At 33.8% G+C, this 19276-nt stretch overlaps 3 protein-coding genes across 5 annotated transcripts; 2 read left to right on the forward strand and 1 right to left on the reverse strand.

Moving 5' to 3' along the window:
* The first annotated feature begins 4574 nt into the window (after positions 1-4574).
* On the forward strand, positions 4575-12273 carry LOC125063824 (chymotrypsin-2-like). Its single transcript, XM_047670473.1, has 5 exons — positions 4575-4641; positions 5885-6059; positions 10610-10862; positions 11619-11774; positions 12083-12273. Exons 1-5 carry the CDS (start codon positions 4593-4595, stop codon positions 12218-12220), a joined length of 771 nt encoding a protein of 256 aa, XP_047526429.1. The 5' UTR covers positions 4575-4592; the 3' UTR covers positions 12221-12273.
* On the forward strand, positions 6416-10079 carry LOC125063808. 3 transcript variants are annotated; one of them, XM_047670452.1, is made up of 3 exons: positions 6416-6518; positions 8625-9220; positions 9391-10079. In XM_047670452.1, exons 2-3 carry the CDS (start codon positions 8635-8637, stop codon positions 9837-9839), a joined length of 1035 nt encoding a protein of 344 aa, XP_047526408.1. In that variant the 5' UTR covers positions 6416-6518; positions 8625-8634; the 3' UTR covers positions 9840-10079. The 3 variants fall into 3 exon arrangements, with proteins under 3 accessions (XP_047526408.1, XP_047526406.1, XP_047526407.1); XM_047670450.1 differs by lacking the exon at positions 6416-6518 and adding an exon at positions 8323-8546; XM_047670451.1 differs by lacking the exon at positions 6416-6518 and having other exon boundaries at positions 8323-9220.
* Positions 12274-14018: 1745 nt separating the features above from the next.
* LOC125063813 (chymotrypsin-2-like) lies at positions 14019-16813 on the reverse strand. Its single transcript, XM_047670458.1, has 5 exons — positions 16689-16813; positions 16203-16389; positions 15720-15969; positions 14619-14780; positions 14019-14235 (listed from the first exon to the last, which is right to left on the reverse strand). The coding sequence occupies exons 1-5, from the start codon at positions 16735-16737 to the stop codon at positions 14080-14082; spliced, it is 804 nt and encodes a 267-aa protein (XP_047526414.1). The 5' UTR covers positions 16738-16813; the 3' UTR covers positions 14019-14079.
* Positions 16814-19276: the final 2463 nt, after the last annotated feature.

Genomic DNA, 19276 nt, shown 5'->3' on the forward strand with positions numbered 1-19276 from the left:
GTTACCCTAGACCCCCAATTCCTCTCCAATTCGAATATTGTGGCGTTGAAATAAGTAAATACAACTTAATAATAATATGTATTTACCGGACTCCTACTTTAGATGTAACAACTTTTTTATATAATTTAGAACAACTTTTAAGTAACCTATGCAGGAAACGCAACAAAAAACTAATATTATGTGGAGACTGGAACATAGACATTTTAAAAAATAATAAAAGTTCCAACGAACTTATCTCTATTCTTCTAAATAATAATTTACAAAATCATGTAAAACACCCAACACGGAAAAACTCCTGCTTAGACTTAATAGCAAGTAACATAAATGACACACACTCGGACCTCCACTACTTGGCACTTTCAGACCATGAGACCGCACAATCACTGACTTTTACACTCGAAGAAAACGAAAATTTTAAAGATATTCCAAAATACTGGTTTATATACAGACGAGAACTCAATAGGGAAAACACTAATACATTTATTAGGTGTCTATCAAGCCTCACCTTCTCGGACGTATACAGCTCCACCACAACAAATGAAGCATTCGACAATTTCCATGACACTATAACTTTGTTTTACAATTTATGTTTTCCGATCCTAAAAATTAAAAGTACATTCAAACCTATCAAAAATAGATTCTTTACTAAAGCCCTAAAAAAATGTTGTATAAAAAAAAGAACGTTATACCTAAAATATCATTTAAATAAGCACAATAAAAAACAAAATAAATCTGCATATAATAAATACTCATCTATTTTAAAAAAATGTATACATAAGTCCCATCAGCTTACTAATGCAGAATACATAAATTGCGCAAAAAACAAAACTAAAGCAGCCTGGAATGTAATTAAAACAAATACACGAGACATGAGATTTTATTCAGGAATAGAAGCAATTGATATTGATAGCAAAACATATGAATCACCACATGAAATATGCAACTTATTTAATGACTATTTTACCTCACTGCCTACAAAAAATAAAACAAACAATTTGCCAGAAGCCAAAATCCCTCTAAATCATAAAAGTATTTTTCTTTCCCCCATAAATAACACGGATATATTAAAAATTATTACATCGCTAAAAAATACAAAATCTACAGGATACGATAATTTAGATACCAAAACAATTAAATCATGCGCTTTATACCTACTTGATCCACTGACATACATAATTAATCTATCGATGGTAGAAGGAATCTTTCCTGAAAAACTAAAAATATCAATTATCAAACCATTACATAAAAAAGGAGCAAAAACACAAATGACTAATTATAGACCAATAACTTTAATTCCCATATTATCTAAAATTTTCGAAAAAGTAATGTATAATAAAATAGAGAATTTCCTTTTATCATACGATATTTTAAAAAAAGAACAATTTGGTTTCAGAAAAAATTGTTCTACCACCCTTGCGTGCTTTTCCCTAGTCAAACAAATTACTGAATGCTTAAATGATAAAATGCTTATAGGTTGTATCTTTCTAGATATGACAAAGGCTTTTGACTTTGTATGTCATGAAAGACTTTTAAAAAAATTAGATTGCTACGGAATAAGAGGTAATGCTTATAACTGGGTGAAAAGTTACCTTGAAAATAGAATGCAATATGTGGAGATAACAAAGATTTGTAAATTAGAGCAAAAAACCTATAGATCCAATTTTAAGAAAAATGAGTACGGAACACCTCAAGGCAGTATTTTGGCCCCGCTACTTTTTCTAACATACATAAATGACCTTCCAGATGCTATACACCAGAACTGTATACTATTTGCTGATGACACTACACTTATAATAAAAAGTAAAAACGAACAAGACTTAAAAAACAACTTAATTAAATCTCTAGACGACGCCATTAACTGGATGAATTCCAATAATCTACAAATAAACATGACCAAAACTAACATAATCCATTTTCAGACATATAACTCTAAAACACAATTAGACTTACAATATAAAAGCAATAAACTAGACATAATGAACGAGTGTGTATTTTTAGGTATAACGATAGATAAATTTTGTAGTTGGAAGGCACATATTGAAAAATTACAGAACAAAATAGACAGTTTTGTTTTTGTGTTAAAACGACTAAGGGAAACTGTTAACCATGCTACGGTATTAGCTGCTTATCATGCATATGTTTCATCTATACTTAGATATGGAATTATAATTTGGGGAAATTCAGTCGAAGTAAATAGGGTATTTAAGGCTCAAAAGAAATGTATTAGAGCAATTTGTGGAGCAAACTGTCTTGATAGTTGCGTACCTTTATTTAAGAAGCTCAAAATTTTATCTCTTCCGTGTATTTATATTTTAGAGATATCCTTATTCGTGCACAGAAACATACATATTTTTAAGTCGAATGTAGAAGTTGAAGTAAGAAGTAGACATGGGATGAAATTGGCTGTGCCAAAAATCAATCTGGAACTGTTTCGGAAAAACAGCTTTTGTATGGCAATTAAAGTCTACAATAAATTACCAAAAGAATTAAAAGATCTTCCGTCTAGATTCTTTAAAAAGCGACTTAGTGAATTACTTTTAGAAAAAATGTACTATTCAATAAATGATTATTTGCATGAAACACCGTAATTGATATAAAGCTAATGATATAATGTATATAATATAATAGACTAGATAGTATAAGAATAATTGACATTGAATAATAATGTGAAATACTTTAAGACAAATTTGCGCGCCATCGTGTGTGGCAGAATATGCGAACGATTTATGATTGTATCACCTTAACATTTTGTACCATATTCTTGCAAAAAATAAATTATTATTATTATTATTATTATTATTATTATTACTTTTGCCCAACGTACAAGTAATTTCCATTCATCTGGTGTATAAATTGTTTTGTGTCAGAGCCCTTTCATTATAACATTGTAGACAGAATAAATTTTTGGGTGAGTTCTGTGATTTTCTGGAAAATCTTTGTGTTATATTTACGCCATATTTCTTTTAAAAACCTCTATTTTTGATGTATCTTTTGGCAAAATAAACTTGTAAGTGAATTGACGAATTTTCTTTAAAACTCTTTGCAGACCCCTTCTATTCAGCTGTTTTGTAGTATAATTCGCAACATGCAATCATTGTTTCTCAAGAACACCCAATTTCCAAAACTTATCAAATTCATCCTGTCTTTCTTGTTAAGAGTTAACATAATGTAACATTTATTTTTACCCGTGCAAGGCCTACTCATAGTTTTTTCAGGTACAAGAAAGTCCTTTTTGGAGTAGTATTCCTTTCCACTATTTGTTAAGCACTTTTTAGTATCGTCTTTCCAATCATCATAATTTTGGACACTTTTTTACCTCTACATCGAATAAGAGGCGCTGGAGACGACTGACATGAATACACAACTGTTTTGATTGAGGGACAGTTGCTGTACTCCGCATCATCATCGTGAGTGGGACAAAAAAATCGTTACATGCTTCACCCTAGGGCTTTGCTGGTGATGGCATAGGTGTTTGTCCTTTATTCTCAATTGCCGGGGCAATCGATTGTGGAAAAAGTGGTAGATATCAAGGTATTTAAAGGGTTTAAAGCTGAGCTGATATTTAAGGTCACGGCATGCAGATCTTCTGACGAGATTAAATCTGACGAAGACGCATTTTGATATCTGACTATAAAAGGATCTTCTCTAAGAAAAGAAGTAGGATGGTATGTTTGGGCTAATATTTTCATTTGTAATACTTTCGCTTATTCTGTGTAAATGCTCTGCAAAGACATTCGCATAAATGTCTTTCATTTTTTGAAAAACGTACCAGTGTGTAAAAAGTATAATATGAATTCTTAATATCACAAGTCAACGTTTACCCCTAAGGTGATTAATAAAAATGTTCCAAACTACAGAAATAATTCGATTGACTTCTTTTTATTTCTATACGTAGAACATTATTCCACTAGGATTATGATTTTTTATAAAAATATATTAAATATATACAAATAATCATCATGTGTCTCTTTATTTATTCATACAGCTGGGGTTTTGTGAAACCCTCATTCCACATAGTTTTCAGTGAGCCACTTATGCATATCACCTTTTCTCGTATTTGAATAAGGTTATTTGTTTATGCAAATGCATAACAAGGGGCATTATCCATGACAGTAATTGTCCCTTCGTGTAAATTGGGAAGAAGTCTTTCGGTTACCCACTATGTCAGTAAGGCATTCGGTATGAATCATGCTTCTCCTTCAGCATGAATAACCTGCTTCCCTTTGAAACGGGGTTCAAAACACCATCCATGTCATCACTTTGCCATGTGTGTCCAACAGTGTGCGAAGAATGAATGTATGTGTCGTCCAAATATATGATTGGTTTTTGTTCACCAAGTTCGTTTTTTATGATTTTTTTGGATGTTTGTTGCTCTTCAAGCATTTATGTCATTTCGATCAACGAGTAGGTACTTTTGTTGTATTTATATAAATAAAAGTCAGGTAAAATTATGTTATCTAACTAGTGATAACACTAGTCTATAAAGTTATGCTTAAATATCGGTTTTTAATGTAAATTAAAGTTTTGTCATATTTTTTTATATATATTATAGTATAAATAAGGTTTATTCTGTGTTATCTTTTAGATTCATTATGAATAGCCTGTTTGTAAAATTTCTTTTTCTTGCACTGAGCAGTTGCGGTGAGTTCTATTTTTATTATAGAAGAACATATTTTATTGATTTATACATTTTGTTAAGGGATCAATAATTTTTTTGACAATTACATTTGCTTTGTAATTATTTTGCAATTCGCTGTGGTTTTGATATAACATTAGTTCAGATGCATTTAAAATTAATTTTAGCCAATTTAACTTATCTAATTACGCCCTCAATCATATACTGCTTATTGAGTTTCTGTGTGTATGAACTATTTGTGGTTTTATTTAAAGGCAAAGTAATTATTGTTATCAATCCTCTCATTATTCCTATACTAATGGTCTTCATATCTCTACGACTGACAATAGTGCCTATTTTTTGTGATAAGAGGGTATAGTATTTATTGCCACCGAACCGTTCTTTAAACAACTATGAAACCGACTGAAACTTTGCACAAGTTGCCAGGGATTCTAGCAAGTAATTCTTGGAGATAATATGTAAGTACCAGTTAAATGGTATCTTTGGGATTAGTTGTATTTCTTTAATAATACATTATACCATCCATAGCCGGTTAAAATATTTCGTCTGTATTGTACTTTTTTTTCTTCTCTAGATATTATAATAACATACACTTTATATTATTATTATATACACAGTGCACACATATAACAACTCAGCTACACTCACATACTCATACATTCACGCATACTTAATATGTCTTAAGGTCGCCATAGACGGACCGCATGTTGCAGTCGAGACCGACTGCTCTAGAGCGGTCGCGTTGGAGTCGTACACGACTGCAACACGACCGCATAATGCAGTCGGCTACGACTGCTTGGAGCAGTTGTGTTCGACCGCAAAATAATACTGATGCGAGTTCATTTACAAGATGGAATTCGATGAAGAAACACTGCTACTTGTACTATTATTACGCGAGCGTAGGCGTAGAAGACACCGTAGTATGTGGGTGCGTCCAATATTACAATCAAGAGAACAGCATGGAATATTTCATACTTTGTACTTTGTATGCAGTTCGCCGTGCGGCGACCGCTTAGAGCAGTCGGTATCGACTGCAACATGCGGTCCGTCTATGGCCACACTTATATACGACTTGTGTTTGATCAGTTGTAATACTAAGACTACTTTATTTTAAAAATTGTTTGAAACATGCACCATGGAGTAATTGTTATCTAGTTACCACACACACACACACACACAGGGATAGCGATAGATGAATTTTGTCACAACCATATTTCTGTCAAATATGGAGTTATTATATTAAAACAGGAGATGCCAGATCTAAAATCAGCGGGCGGATTGTGGGTGGTGATGACGCTACCGACGGCTTAGCTCCATATCAAATCTCACTTCAAACCGACTTGTTAGGAAATAATCTTCATATATGCGGAGGATCCATTATAAGTGACCAGTGGATTGTAACCGCGGCGCATTGTATTGACGAGTTAGTATAATAGTTTTAATTTTAATATTATTTATACAAATGATATAAATAAGAATATCATGTTATAATATATAATAAGATAACATGATATTTTTTGTTTTATTAGATTGGCAACACCACGCAATATCATAGACAACTGTCAAAGTGTCAAAGTCAATTTGTCAGTAGTGGGCTGAATCGATCGTTGAGTTGAGTTGGTTGATAGTGAGATTGTTGAGTTGATAGTGATCACAACTTTGAAAATAGTAATCGAATCTGTGACATAGACATAATATGTACTTATAGCCTTTATGTATACTCTTCTTCTTCTTTCCCCTTTCAAGGAAGGTGAGGCCACTCTTGTTAGCAACTATTGCTCGATATCGATTTTACCGGGTTGGGTGTTAAATACCACCTCACGTTTTTGACGATACTAATTATCTAGGAGTGTCCGGGGGACCTTCATTGGAACACCTCCAAGTGAGTTTTGCTCCGGAAACGCGTCTTAATATTTTTATAAAAAATTTAAAGTTTTGTGTAATGTGTTAAAATTTGTAAACAATCCGCCATTTTCTACTTTTCTATTGGTTATAAGTGATGTGACGTTCACTTAAAAAAATCGTGTTTTTAATTTATCGATTGTTAATAATCGTTTTATTTATTTATCGATTACTTCCTCATTTTTGAAATTTAAAGTTATAGAATAATCAACATTGAAATTAACCTAATTTCGTGTTGATAGATTATAGTGTTCTGAAATTTTTTGAAATTATCGATACCTACTCGTCTGTATTTTCTAATTAGTACTTGTATTTCATTGTTTGCAACTTTCTATATTATTTAATTTTTACTAGAATAAAGTGTTTACTTTAATATCCAAAAAGTACCCAAAACCGAATCAGAGCACCCCACTATCCACGTGGTCTTGTCTGTCTTACCCCTAGAGTGTATATAAATAATCGGAGGCGCGGAGGAAGAGCAGCCCCCACCCGCTGTAACAAAGCACAGGCATTATGAAAGCTGTAGCGGCTGAGGCTGGTCGCCGAAGGCGACCAAAAAGCCGAGGTTGCGGAGGCTTGAATAAAATGCCTGTGCTTTGGTACGCAAGGGTGGAGGGGCTGCATTTCCCGTAGCGCCGGAGCTGTCCACAAAAAAATTTTTATTTAGATTGGTTAGGTTAGAGTTAGTATATGAATATTTGGTCGCCGAAGGCGACCAGGACGCCGAGAAGCCGAGGCTTGAATAAACAATTACTATTTAGATCGGAGCTGTCCACAAAAACAAATATTATTTAGATTGGTTAGGTTAGAGTTAGTATATGAATATTTGGTCGCCGAGAAGCCGAGGCTTGAATAAACAATTACTATTTAGATCGGAGCTGTCCACAAAAAAAAATATTATTTAGATTGGTTAGGTTAGAGTTAGTATATGAATATTTGGTCGCCGAAGGCGACCAGGACGCCGAGAAGCCGAGGCTTGAATAAACAATTACTATTTAGATCGGAGCTGTCCACAAAAACAAATATTATTTAGATTGGTTAGGTTAGAGTTAGTATATGAATATTTGGTCGCCGAGAAGCCGAGGCTTGAATAAACAATTACTATTTAGATCGGAGCTGTCCACAAAAAAAAATATTATTTAGATTGGTTAGGTTAGAGTTAGTATATGAATATTTGGTCGCCGAAGGCGACCAGGACGCCGAGAAGCCGAGGCTTGAATAAACAATTACTATTTAGATCGGAGCTGTCCACAAAAACAAATATTATTTAGATTGGTTAGGTTAGAGTTAGTATATGAATATTTGGTCGCCGAAGGCGACCAGGACGCCGAGAAGCCGAGGCTTGAATAAACAATTACTATTTAGATCGGAGCTGTCCACAAAAACAAATATTATTTAGATTGGTTAGGTTAGAGTTAGTATATGAATATTTGGTCGCCGAAGGCGACCAGGACGCCGAGAAGCCGAGGCTTGAATAAACAATTACTATTTAGATCGGAGCTGTCCACAAAAACAAATATTATTTAGATTGGTTAGGTTAGAGTTAGTATATGAATATTTGGTCGCCGAGAAGCCGAGGCTTGAATAAACAATTACTATTTAGATCGGAGCTGTCCACAAAAACAAATATTATTTAGATTGGTTAGGTTAGAGTTAGTATATGAATATTTGGTCGCCGAAGGCGACCAGGACGCCGAGAAGCCGAGGCTTGAATAAACAATTACTATTTAGATCGGAGCTGTCCACAAAAACAAATATTATTTAGATTGGTTAGGTTAGAGTTAGTATATGAATATTTGGTCGCCGAATTTTCAATTATTTTTAATATTAAAATCGAATACAAAAATCGATTTTCACTTTAAAAAAAATCGATTATTTTTCACATCCCTATTAATTTTATAAACTTAATCGGCCATTTTGAATGTGGTTTATGCTAGACTAGCGGTAATTAGTTTTACAGTGCAAAGTTTACTTTATAAATCCGTTTCTTTTTTATTTTCACGTGAAAGTGCGTTATTTTATTTGCATTTTTTGAAACTTGGCTTTACATACATAATCAACACTGATTTCTCGCGATCATTTTCAGATTTATAGTGATGGCGTCTACAAGTTCTACTCGTGAAAATGATTTTGAGGACGATGGGTCCGTTGTGAATCGTGACTTGAATAGTGAGGAAGTGGTCTCATTGTGGAATCTGATTAGATTATATAAAAAATTAGGTACCAATGAGCAGTGTGTGGCATTCGCTGAAGAAAATGGTTTAGTGCATTCTCAAAAGCAATGTAGTACACATCGTAAACCCATGAAAATTGCTAAATCGACGAATAAAACATTTGGTTCATGGTGTTGCACGAAAGGAAATTGCAGATCAAAAACTAAAGTTCCTAGAAATAAAGGAACATTTTTCGAAAATATTAAAATAGAATTAGTTCATGTTTTCTATTTATTATATGCGTTTTCGCAAAATTGGAGCTATCTTACAACCATGCGTGAAGATCCATATAAAGATGATAGACTTAAATCCTTAAGCCGAGTTACTATATGTGATTGGTATAGTTATTGTAGGGAAACTATAGTTATATATCAAATGGATAAAACTCAAGCGGTAGGAAAGATTGGTGGCCCAGGGAAGATAGTCCAGATTGATGAATCTAAATTTGGGAAAAGAAAATATAATCGAGGTAATTATTTTATAGCACTATTAATTAATATTTACTATATGTGTTATTAGTCTGTTTTACTCCTAGAGTGTAATTTAAAAACCAGAGCTGTCCAATAACCCTATTATTATCACATCTACAAAATTTATTTAACTCATTAAGCTTATTAACTAATTCTTTAATTGTTGTAGGACGACATATTGAGGGCTATTGGGTCCTTGGTATGATCGAAGACAAATCTGAAGACCTAAGATTGGAAGTGTGCCCAAATAATATTCGATCAGCTGATATATTACTTCCTCTCATTCAAAAACATGTTGAAGTTGGTACTATCATTCATACTGACTTCTGGAAAGCATACGATTGTCTGGCAGACCATGGGTACATACATCAAAAAGTGAATCATTCAGACCCTGAAAACCCGTTTGTGGCTGAAGATGGAACCCATACGCAAAGGATTGAGTCACAGTGGAGGGCAGTAAAAAGATTTTTTAAAAAGGATAATTATAATAACACTGAAAATTTTTCAGATCATGTCTATGAATATTTGTGGCGGCGAAACAATATAAAATATAAAAAAGACCCATTTTTGGAGCTAATTAAAGCTGTCAAATATGTCTATAAATTAAACACTGACTGACCGATTTTTTATTTTGCTATATTGCTTATTTTGCTTTTGTTTACTGCTCTACACGTGCTATGGCTATGTATTGGGCCCTGGTGGTTTTAGTGGGTATGGGGACCATCGCATTTTACGACCTTGATCCCCACACTCCCCGCGCCAATCACACTTGCCCAGGCGCGGGGGCCCGTAATCGGGTTTCCCCAGGTGAAAAAAAAAAAAAAAAAACGCGTTTTTTTGACGCGTTTCCGGAGCAAAACTCACTTGGAGGTGTTCCAATGAAGGTCCTCCGAGACTCCTAAATAATTAGTATCGTCAAAAAAGTGCGATGGTATTTAAAACTGTTACCGGTCCAACAAAGTCCTTAATTGGGTCCTACGCTGTTTAACGTTTACATTAACGATCTACCAACCATATTCCGCAATGTTAGGTCATTTTTTATTACTTTAACGTTTTTGTAAGCAAGATTTTTATCTGGTTTAATTAATAACCCCTGTTACCTTACCAATAAATAAATTTAATGTATTTATAATTAAATAAACTTTCAAAATCGATATGATACATGTATAATTTAACTTATGAAATCAAATGTTCTTTATATTATATAATAGCAGAATATATGTATGATTTAAGTAATAATAAAAATATCTATTACTTGAACAGGACTGTTGAATTATTCGCGTTTATAACTTAAGAAATTTAATTCAAAATGTATAAACGCCTTTTCGCCTAAACCAAAGACAATGTATAATAAATCGAATAATTAATACAGTACATAATATTTTCAGAGTTCCCACTGAAAATTTGACAATAGTCGTAGGAACGAATTCACTTTCTAATGATGGTCAACGTTACGAACTTCAAAAGTGCATCTCACATGAAAACTTCTCAAGGGAAACCGTGAAAAATGATATAGGCATAATATGTAAAGTGTCTACGAACATTACTTATGGTGAGAAAATTCAACCAATAAAATTGCCTTCGAGCGATGTCAAAGCTGGAAAAAAAGCTTTGCTCACGGGATGGGGGTATACTAATTTCGTACGTATACTTTTTTTAGTATTTGAAGGGAAATAACATCTCAAATAATTTTCAATACTTAATACATCTTACAAAAAACAACGATAAACATATACGATATCTTCGCCCTATATCGCCTGTACATGAAATCCAAATTGCACTCTTTTAACTTAACTATTATTTCTACCAATTTAAAAACAAATTAACAAACAGCGTAAAAGTTGTGAGAACTAGACTAATTTTGTGTTATGAGTGGTTTATTAGTATAGCGGTTAATATAGGTTACTTGAAGGGAAATAACATGTCAAATAATTTTCAAAACTTAATACATCATACAAAAAAAATGATAAAGAAGTCCTGTTTTAAATTAATTTAAAAACACTGATTATCTTCGCTCTGCATCGCTTGTAAATGAAATCCAACTAAACTTCTTTCTACCTATTTGTTTAAAAACTAGTGAGAACTAGACTAATTAACTTTTTATGAAGTGGTTTATTAGTATAGAGGTTAATTAGTTCAGACTTTTAACGTCGACATGTGTCAAACAAAAATCTATCACCTGCTTGCCAATAAAGAAAACAAATGAAGTCTAGAAATTTAAGTGCAAAGCGTATAATAATGGTTCAGCATTTTAGTCACGTATATGTGATCGTCGTAAAATAACAGACTGGTCCAACTCGAGTCGAGAAGAATATATTTAAATAATATTTTTTAGACAACCAAATTCTTCCAATGTAGATAATTTTATAACATTTAATAGACATTTGATTATAATAGAAAGCCAGGAGAGCTCCTGATAATCTCCAAAAAGCGATACTAACAACTCAAACTCTGAAGAAATGCAATCGAAACTTGAGAGCTTTCAAAACGATCCTACCGATAGGTGAAAAGCAAGTCTGCGCATACGCTGGCAGAGGAACAGGAGGATGCCCAGTAAGTACATTATATAAACATTCAAAACAATAACGAATCTAGAAATAAGACTCGATGGGTCTGTGTCTGTGTCTGCTATAGTTACGGAGTGTTTCCATATGAAAATTGTAACCTTATGAGCAATATGGACGAATTTAAAACGATTTCGATTTCGTTCTATAAATGCTATAAAAGAAATACATAGACTTCAAAATAATATTGACATTTGTTTTGAAAAAAGGTTATATTGCTTTAAATAAAAGTTCCTTGTGTATTGTTTGGCTATATCTGTGTAGGCAAGTACTTAAAGTGACTTTATCTGTTTACAGGGCGACTCGGGAGGTCCGTTGGCAATTAACGGAACATTAATAGGAGTGGTTTCGTTTGGAGTACCGTGTGGTAAAGGTTATGATGATGTATTCACAAAAGTATACGCTTACGTAGACTGGATACGTGGGAAAATGTGAATCTGACCTAACTCAAAAGGATTTATTTTAACTTTGTTAATTAGTGTGTGCTTTTTGTTGTCTAATATATTACATTATATTTTTTATTAAAATTCTCTTACTTTTTGAGAAAATACGAAACAAAAATGTCGTATCAATTTTACGTTGACATATTTACATTCATTGATCCAGTGGGTGAAAAGAGCTATCTCCCCAAACTACTTTATTTTGAACACCAGACCAGATAGCTCTGTATACATCTGAAATTCATAATGGACTTAGATTTATTGAGTTTCTAATTGATAAAATGTACTCTGACATAGTATCGGCCTTATCGCTTCTATGGAGGAACGGGACTGCAAGTGAGGAGGGAAGGTCGAAGGTCTAAAAAAAGCTGGCTGGAATGTATATATTAGAGAATCTCTTAGAAAGGCCAGATATAGTTTTAAAAAGTGGCTACAGTGGCGGCTTCCGACTTCTGCGTATATTTATGATAGCATGTTTGAAAGTAGAAAAATATTAAAATTTCGCCTATAATGGTGTCAAACTCACCAAAGACCAAATAAAAATGAATTTACTCGCCTTTTATCACAGTAAAACGACAATTAGTATTTTTTACTTGAAAGAACACTAACCGTGTCAAAAGCAAGCCTGCTATTCCCGTGACAATAATAAAATTGCTAATAAAAGTATAGATAAGTTCGTAGTAAAATTTATTTAATGTGACCGAATGTAAGGTAAGTGTGATATAGTATCGAGAATGTTCAATCGTTTATATTTATGCTATACACTATACAGTCTCTATTTATCACATTCTTCCCAGCCGAAAAATATGATAAAAAACTATAATAGTGCCACGCCAAGTAGTAAATGCCAGAACAGTAATATAACTGTTTCTTATCCTGTTCAGACCTAACATTAATTAATTTATTTTTATTTAATTATACTTCGTTGTAAAAACATAATTAAATTGACAAAATTAAATAAAAAGTATGTTATGGCTATACGTATATATGGCTTTCGAGCGATCTCTTCCAGGCAACCACTGTGACAAAATATATATATTAAATTGGATATATAAATATAATATTTTCGTTATGGTATCATATAATACATATGACCTAGTTCTCGGGTGACTGGTGGTGGTGAGGTGTGAAGAGGTTTGGTCATCACCGCATCAAAAAGCAAAATTAAGAAACCTTCGTTCTAAACACGCTTTCATATTTGTTTTTTATTTGTATTGTTAGCTTCGATTTATTTAAATTCCACGTTTTCGTTGATACAACAAGTAACAATTAACTTAACGGTTATTTTATTAAAGTAAAACTTTTTTTATTTTTTTTATTTGCTTTGATTGTTTGGATGCTCCGAACGGTCTCTTCCGTCACGAATCGATATCCTCTACCCTTGTTTTGCTTGCACTTGTCAATAGATATAGTTTCGAATTCCATTAGAAGACTGGTAAAATCAGTGCTTCCGTATTATTAATTATTTATAATTAATATTATATACGTATATTGAATCAATGCTTTGTTAAGTTAAACGAGTTGTTTCGTCAATTTAAAATATGAGAACGTATTATTACAAATAATTGATTATTATAATATATTGTATTGGTATTTATAATAATTTAGTGGCCATTTTTAATTTAGACTTAAAATTTCAACCTATAATAAAGGCTGGACAAGTCAAAAATAATTTCTTAATTTCTCTTACTATTTACGGCTCATAGGTGCTCCTGTGCGAAGTAGGGATACGTTTTTAAATCGATTTTTTAAATAAGGGGTTGGATGTAATTTTAAGATACAATAAAATATACTTTTATTTCAACTGATTATATTAAGAGCAGATGTTACAATATTGAATATTTATCAATTTAATTACTTAATTTTGCTCTGTATCCAATTGTAGTTGCCACTGACTGAAGCAAATACATCAGGAAACTTTTCGCCGCAAGGAGTTATTGCCCAAGACACGATTCCTATTTGAAAAAAATCGTTACCTTCTTTAATAACGAGGGGCCCACCGGAATCACCCTGTAAGAGAAGTCAAATAACAATTAAAGTATAAAAACAAACGCGTAGTTTGTAGGTGATCGGTCTTCTATTCCTAAAACACTTTTTTCGTCGATTTTCGGATCTTAATAATCCCGACTCTCGCTCTGTTGACATCAGCAATTTTTGAAATACGTTGAAATTTAAATTTTATCTCAAAAGAATACATTTAAAATTCACATTTGATTTATTTCATTTTAGCTCTGAAACACGTTACATGCGAGAATATTATGAGAAATAAGAAGGCGCTAGACAAGATCACACACAGCAAGGTTTCTAAAACGACTCGGCGAAAGGTCTCCATGGAGTAGCTGTAATGTCCTCCGAGTCATTTTTCATCACAGTTTTATTGTTACTTTACTTACTTGACATGTGCCTTGGTGGGTCGGGCGCCTAGCACAGATTTGTCCATTATCCACGGGTAAAAATTTCTTAGCAGACGTGCGTGACAGTTGTCTATTGCAATCGCTAATACTTATAGTATTGAAGAACAACATTTGAAGATTGTTCGGAGAAATTGTCTTTTCCTGTAATCAAACATTGTATTAAAAGTGTTAAAATAATGCGTGTCATGAAGGTCATTTTGTAACTCCTTTTATTGTTAATGATGAATATAAATCTGAAATATTGTTACGAAGACGGGTTGAACTAATTGTTTTCTCGATTTTAGAAACAATTTAGAGAAGTTTACTGCCAGCTAGAAGATAGGCACGGACACATACTAGAAAATTGAAATTTACATAATGTTACCCTCGTTTTCAGATTCCCAAAATGATCATTGCGATGGTGGCATTTTCAGGCTGTTTCAGAGCCAGCATAGTTATCTGGTACAGTTCTGAGGACTGTACCAACCCGTATTCAGGCGCTTTTAGGACCGGTTATATCCCTTCGATAAAGGAACATTCTAGAAGTATCCTTTCTAGGTGTCGGACAAAGACGGACTAATACACGAAAGAGAAGGAAGCCCAGAACCTTCTGGAAGCTAGACTAAATATTCTTAAATGCGGTACGACAAGGACGGAGTGATGTTCGGGAGGGATAAAGAGCACGTACGTTTTGAAATTGTGCAAAAAGTATAGAATATCTACTACCCAGTGCCACTCCTACAGAAAGTTCTCGAATATCGTTCACAATTATTCCCAGGGATTCCTTCCGTCCTGCCCTTCAGGCGATTGACTGACCCGCAACGGCCCGAGCTGAAGTCCGAGTCTCTCAGGAGACGCTCCTGCACTCTAATTGTGGGTAAAAGTCCATTCCGGTCGAGCTACGCTCGCCAAAACAGCTCGAGCTGTGCTGTAAAGGCCCTTAAGGCGAACAGCGAAAATCCATTTTAAAACAATGTATATGGTCACTAGGCCAAAAGGCTTTTGAGTTCCATATTTCTTGACTTTTTCACCGGCTATTACCGGAGATACAATAGTAATTTCTCGTTGGAAGAATATGACAAAATTTAAATACCTACTCACTTTGTTTACGTATCCCCAACCGGTCAAAAGACATTTCGTTCCAGCGGGTATCTGACGGTTGGACAACCCAATTGGTTGAACATTGTTGTTGTATTGGATGCTGCCTTCGACTTGTATGACGCCTACGTCATTCTTCGCTGTGACCTTTGAAAACTGCTCATGAGGCACCAATCTCTTAATCTTGTAACGCTGGCCACCTGATTTGATCTGGTGACTGCCAACTACTATAGACATCGCGTTGGGACGCCACCTATAAGTTATTATAAGTATATCATCATTAAAGTTCGTCGTTCCACTTGAAATCATACCTTAAACACATTTTAAATTATTAAAGTAGAAGTTAACGGAAACGGCTTGTCCTAATTTGCCACACCAGGTTCGGGATCATCACGTCTCGGTGTGAGGAAGCAAGTACATGTGAAATATTTTAGCTATCGAATATAACGAAATGAAATTTAAATAGGAATGTAAAATTTTACTCACCCAGCAATGCAATGCGCGGCAGTTAAGACGTACTGTTGATTTATAATAGACCCTCCGCAATTGTTAATTTCTTGATTTCCTTTTTTAACACGAATTGAAACTTGGTACTTAGCCATGCCTGGAGAGGCATTTTGGCCACCTATTATTCGGCTGTCTCCATCTATAGCTTCCGAAACATCCACTTCGCCTGTGAACATACTTTATTTTATTGGGCTACATGTTCAGCGCGGTTCGTGCGCGTTTATCTAAATTGCAATTATTTTGTTGCGGAATTATTTTAAAGCTATGATATCTTCTGAGCAAATCAAACGATGCTACGAACACTTTTGTGCAAAATTAATGTGATGAGAAAAGCGTATTCTATTGGATAGGGATTTATATAAGGGACAATTATTGACGAGACAGCGTAAGGATGACTGTTCGTGAGACAAAATCTACACAATATTGCGTAGAAAAAAAGATATTATTAAATGAAGTTTATCTTACCAAATAGTCCTTGGGACAAAAGAAGTATTATTCCAAAATGAAGAAACATGTTTATTGCAGTCCTGTCCTCGATGTAACATTTCTTATTTTCAGTGGCCTATTTATACTAAACTTTATATGAAAAACTTACACAAAAACATACTTTTTTGGTAAGTACGGAAATTGCCTTAAAAAACATAATTAGTATTGGTACTTATTGCAACGTTTAGAAATATCTAAACGATTTTGTATGACTTGTATGTTTGTTACTTATTGGGATTTCAAGATTTTTATGAAAGAAAGGAAGAAAACGCTAATTACACAGGAATGAAATGTCCAGCCTCTGTCTTCTCAGATTTTAATTTAAAAACAGAAAAAGTACAGAAAATAGGTAGGTAAATTAATAAACTTACATTTTAAGTTAAGGCATAATTCGGCAACAATCATGTGGCGATCACTGTCAATATCAGCGGTATCGGATATTGAGCAACGGGCTTCCCTAGGAGGAACTAGTTGGAACCTGTTTTGAGGCGCAGAATGTTCACCTTTTGCCCTGTATCACCTGTAGCTGTAGGTAATGCGCATGAGCGTCGTCCGGATGACGCGGGTCGCGGACTGACCGGGATTTGCTTAGAATAGTGTTAGAATACATAACCCAGCCGACGATTTTTAAATGTACAAACTTTTCCACGTGATAAACATTACTTGAACAAATTAATTACCTTTCTTGGATTTTTCCATAGCAATTAGTATTTTAATTGTATTTGAAAGGTGTTAGTGATAATAATTATTTAAATTACAAAGTTCTCATTAATTTTTAATTGGAATCATCATTATAAGTAGACTAAAGATACAATAACATTTGAAATATAAATTAACGATATAAAAATGAATCAAGGCTTTATTATGAAGAAGGTGATATTTCTGGTAAGATCTTAAGTGGATTGCCTACTACCACATCTGAGGGCTCTTTAGTCCACCTACGCTTAAAGTATACCATAGCCCGCAAAGACTCTTGCTTGCTCTAGCGGGCTAAAATAGGAGACAGTATTCATTAGCGCAGTGGAGTCCCTGCGCGAAATATACGACGTGCCGAGATTCTACGTAAAGTGCGGAAACTTTTAAGTAAGAAAAAAAGAACATAAAAAACGCCGTCATCTACTCTCTAGTACCAATATCCATTATAATAACTGACTCAATAATTTGGTAATATTTATTTTTAGCCATGTTATGCCATGGCGATTTGCAATGTAGTTCTTTAAATGTCGGTTGCATCGCAAACTTGGAAAAATGTTTCATCATTCTTCCATTTATAACTTGAACTTCCAGCTCGGCTCGGCAACTATTGTCATAGATTGACGTTTGACAGAACGGCGCGAACGGAGATTAGGAAAATATGTAAACTGCTCGTTAAGGAAATAGTAACTAAATGTTCTTTTAAAATACAAAAAGTAATAAAAATATAGATTTTGACAATTTTATCATTTGAAAGGGTTTTTACAATAATTAGATATTCGTCAAGTTCGCTAAGGATAATTAAGAATTAGTAATTAAAGAGATTGAAAAAACTATTATTTTCTTCATATCGTATGCAAATTGCTTAGCATTACCTAACATGTCGGCGTCGTCTGTTTTTAATTATTGTAAAAGTAATTATTATAAAAGCCAAGGTCGGCGGTATTGAATACAGCCAATTATCATTAACTCCATTATTGGAATCGCTATTGAGAGGTACAGCAGCAGCCTTGGCTTCAGCGTGCCAATCTCATCCCTGAGGTCATAGGTTCGATCCCCGGCTCTGCACAAATGGACTTTCTTTCTATGTTCGCATTTAACTTGGAAGGCTTGCCCTAGAACCAAAAAGTTTACAGCGCGTTTCAGGCATAGATCACCGACTAGCCTGTTAGATTGACAATGAAACAGATACAGAAATCTGAGGCTCGTGCCTCAAAGGATTGTAGCGCCATTGATTTATTTTATTTTTATTGAGAGTTAGTACTGGGAAGCTCCCACCAAGATGTGAGAACAATTCTGTGAGTCAACACGAACTTGGATGCAAAAACGTCGGGATCGGTATCGCTGTTGACGTTCATAAGTTTACACTGTGTTACCTAAATGAATAAATGATTTTGACTTTGTTGATTTTGGAAGTTGCAGATTGACCCTGGAGTGAATATGTCTGGCCAATAAACACACCAAGTTACTTAGTAATTTACCCGTTTCACTTTTAATGTTTGATGCCGGCAGCTTTTAATGAAAATGATATTGTCATTCTTTACCTGCCAGAACCTATGTCAAAAATCTCTTTTTATATACAAAAAATATCTTAGAAATAGATTTGTGTTTTCGTTTAATATATTGCAAGAAAAAACGCTAATTTCTTTTTCGGCTGAAAGCTTGTAAAGACATCGCATAGCAATGCGAACTTGCTTTATTCAACATAAAACGAGCTTTTAAAATTTAAAATAAACGTTATTTCCGTATTTTTCTAGAATACTAGCTGACCCGTCAAACGTTGTTTTGCCATGTATATTATTTGTAGGAAACATTGTTTTAGTTCAATAAAAATAAGTTTAGTTATTTTTATTGAGTGATAAAAAACAGGGGTA

The sequence above is a fragment of the Pieris napi genome, chromosome 3 (genome assembly GCF_905475465.1).
Source record: "Pieris napi chromosome 3, ilPieNapi1.2, whole genome shotgun sequence".
Lineage (NCBI taxonomy): Eukaryota > Metazoa > Arthropoda > Insecta > Lepidoptera > Pieridae > Pieris > Pieris napi.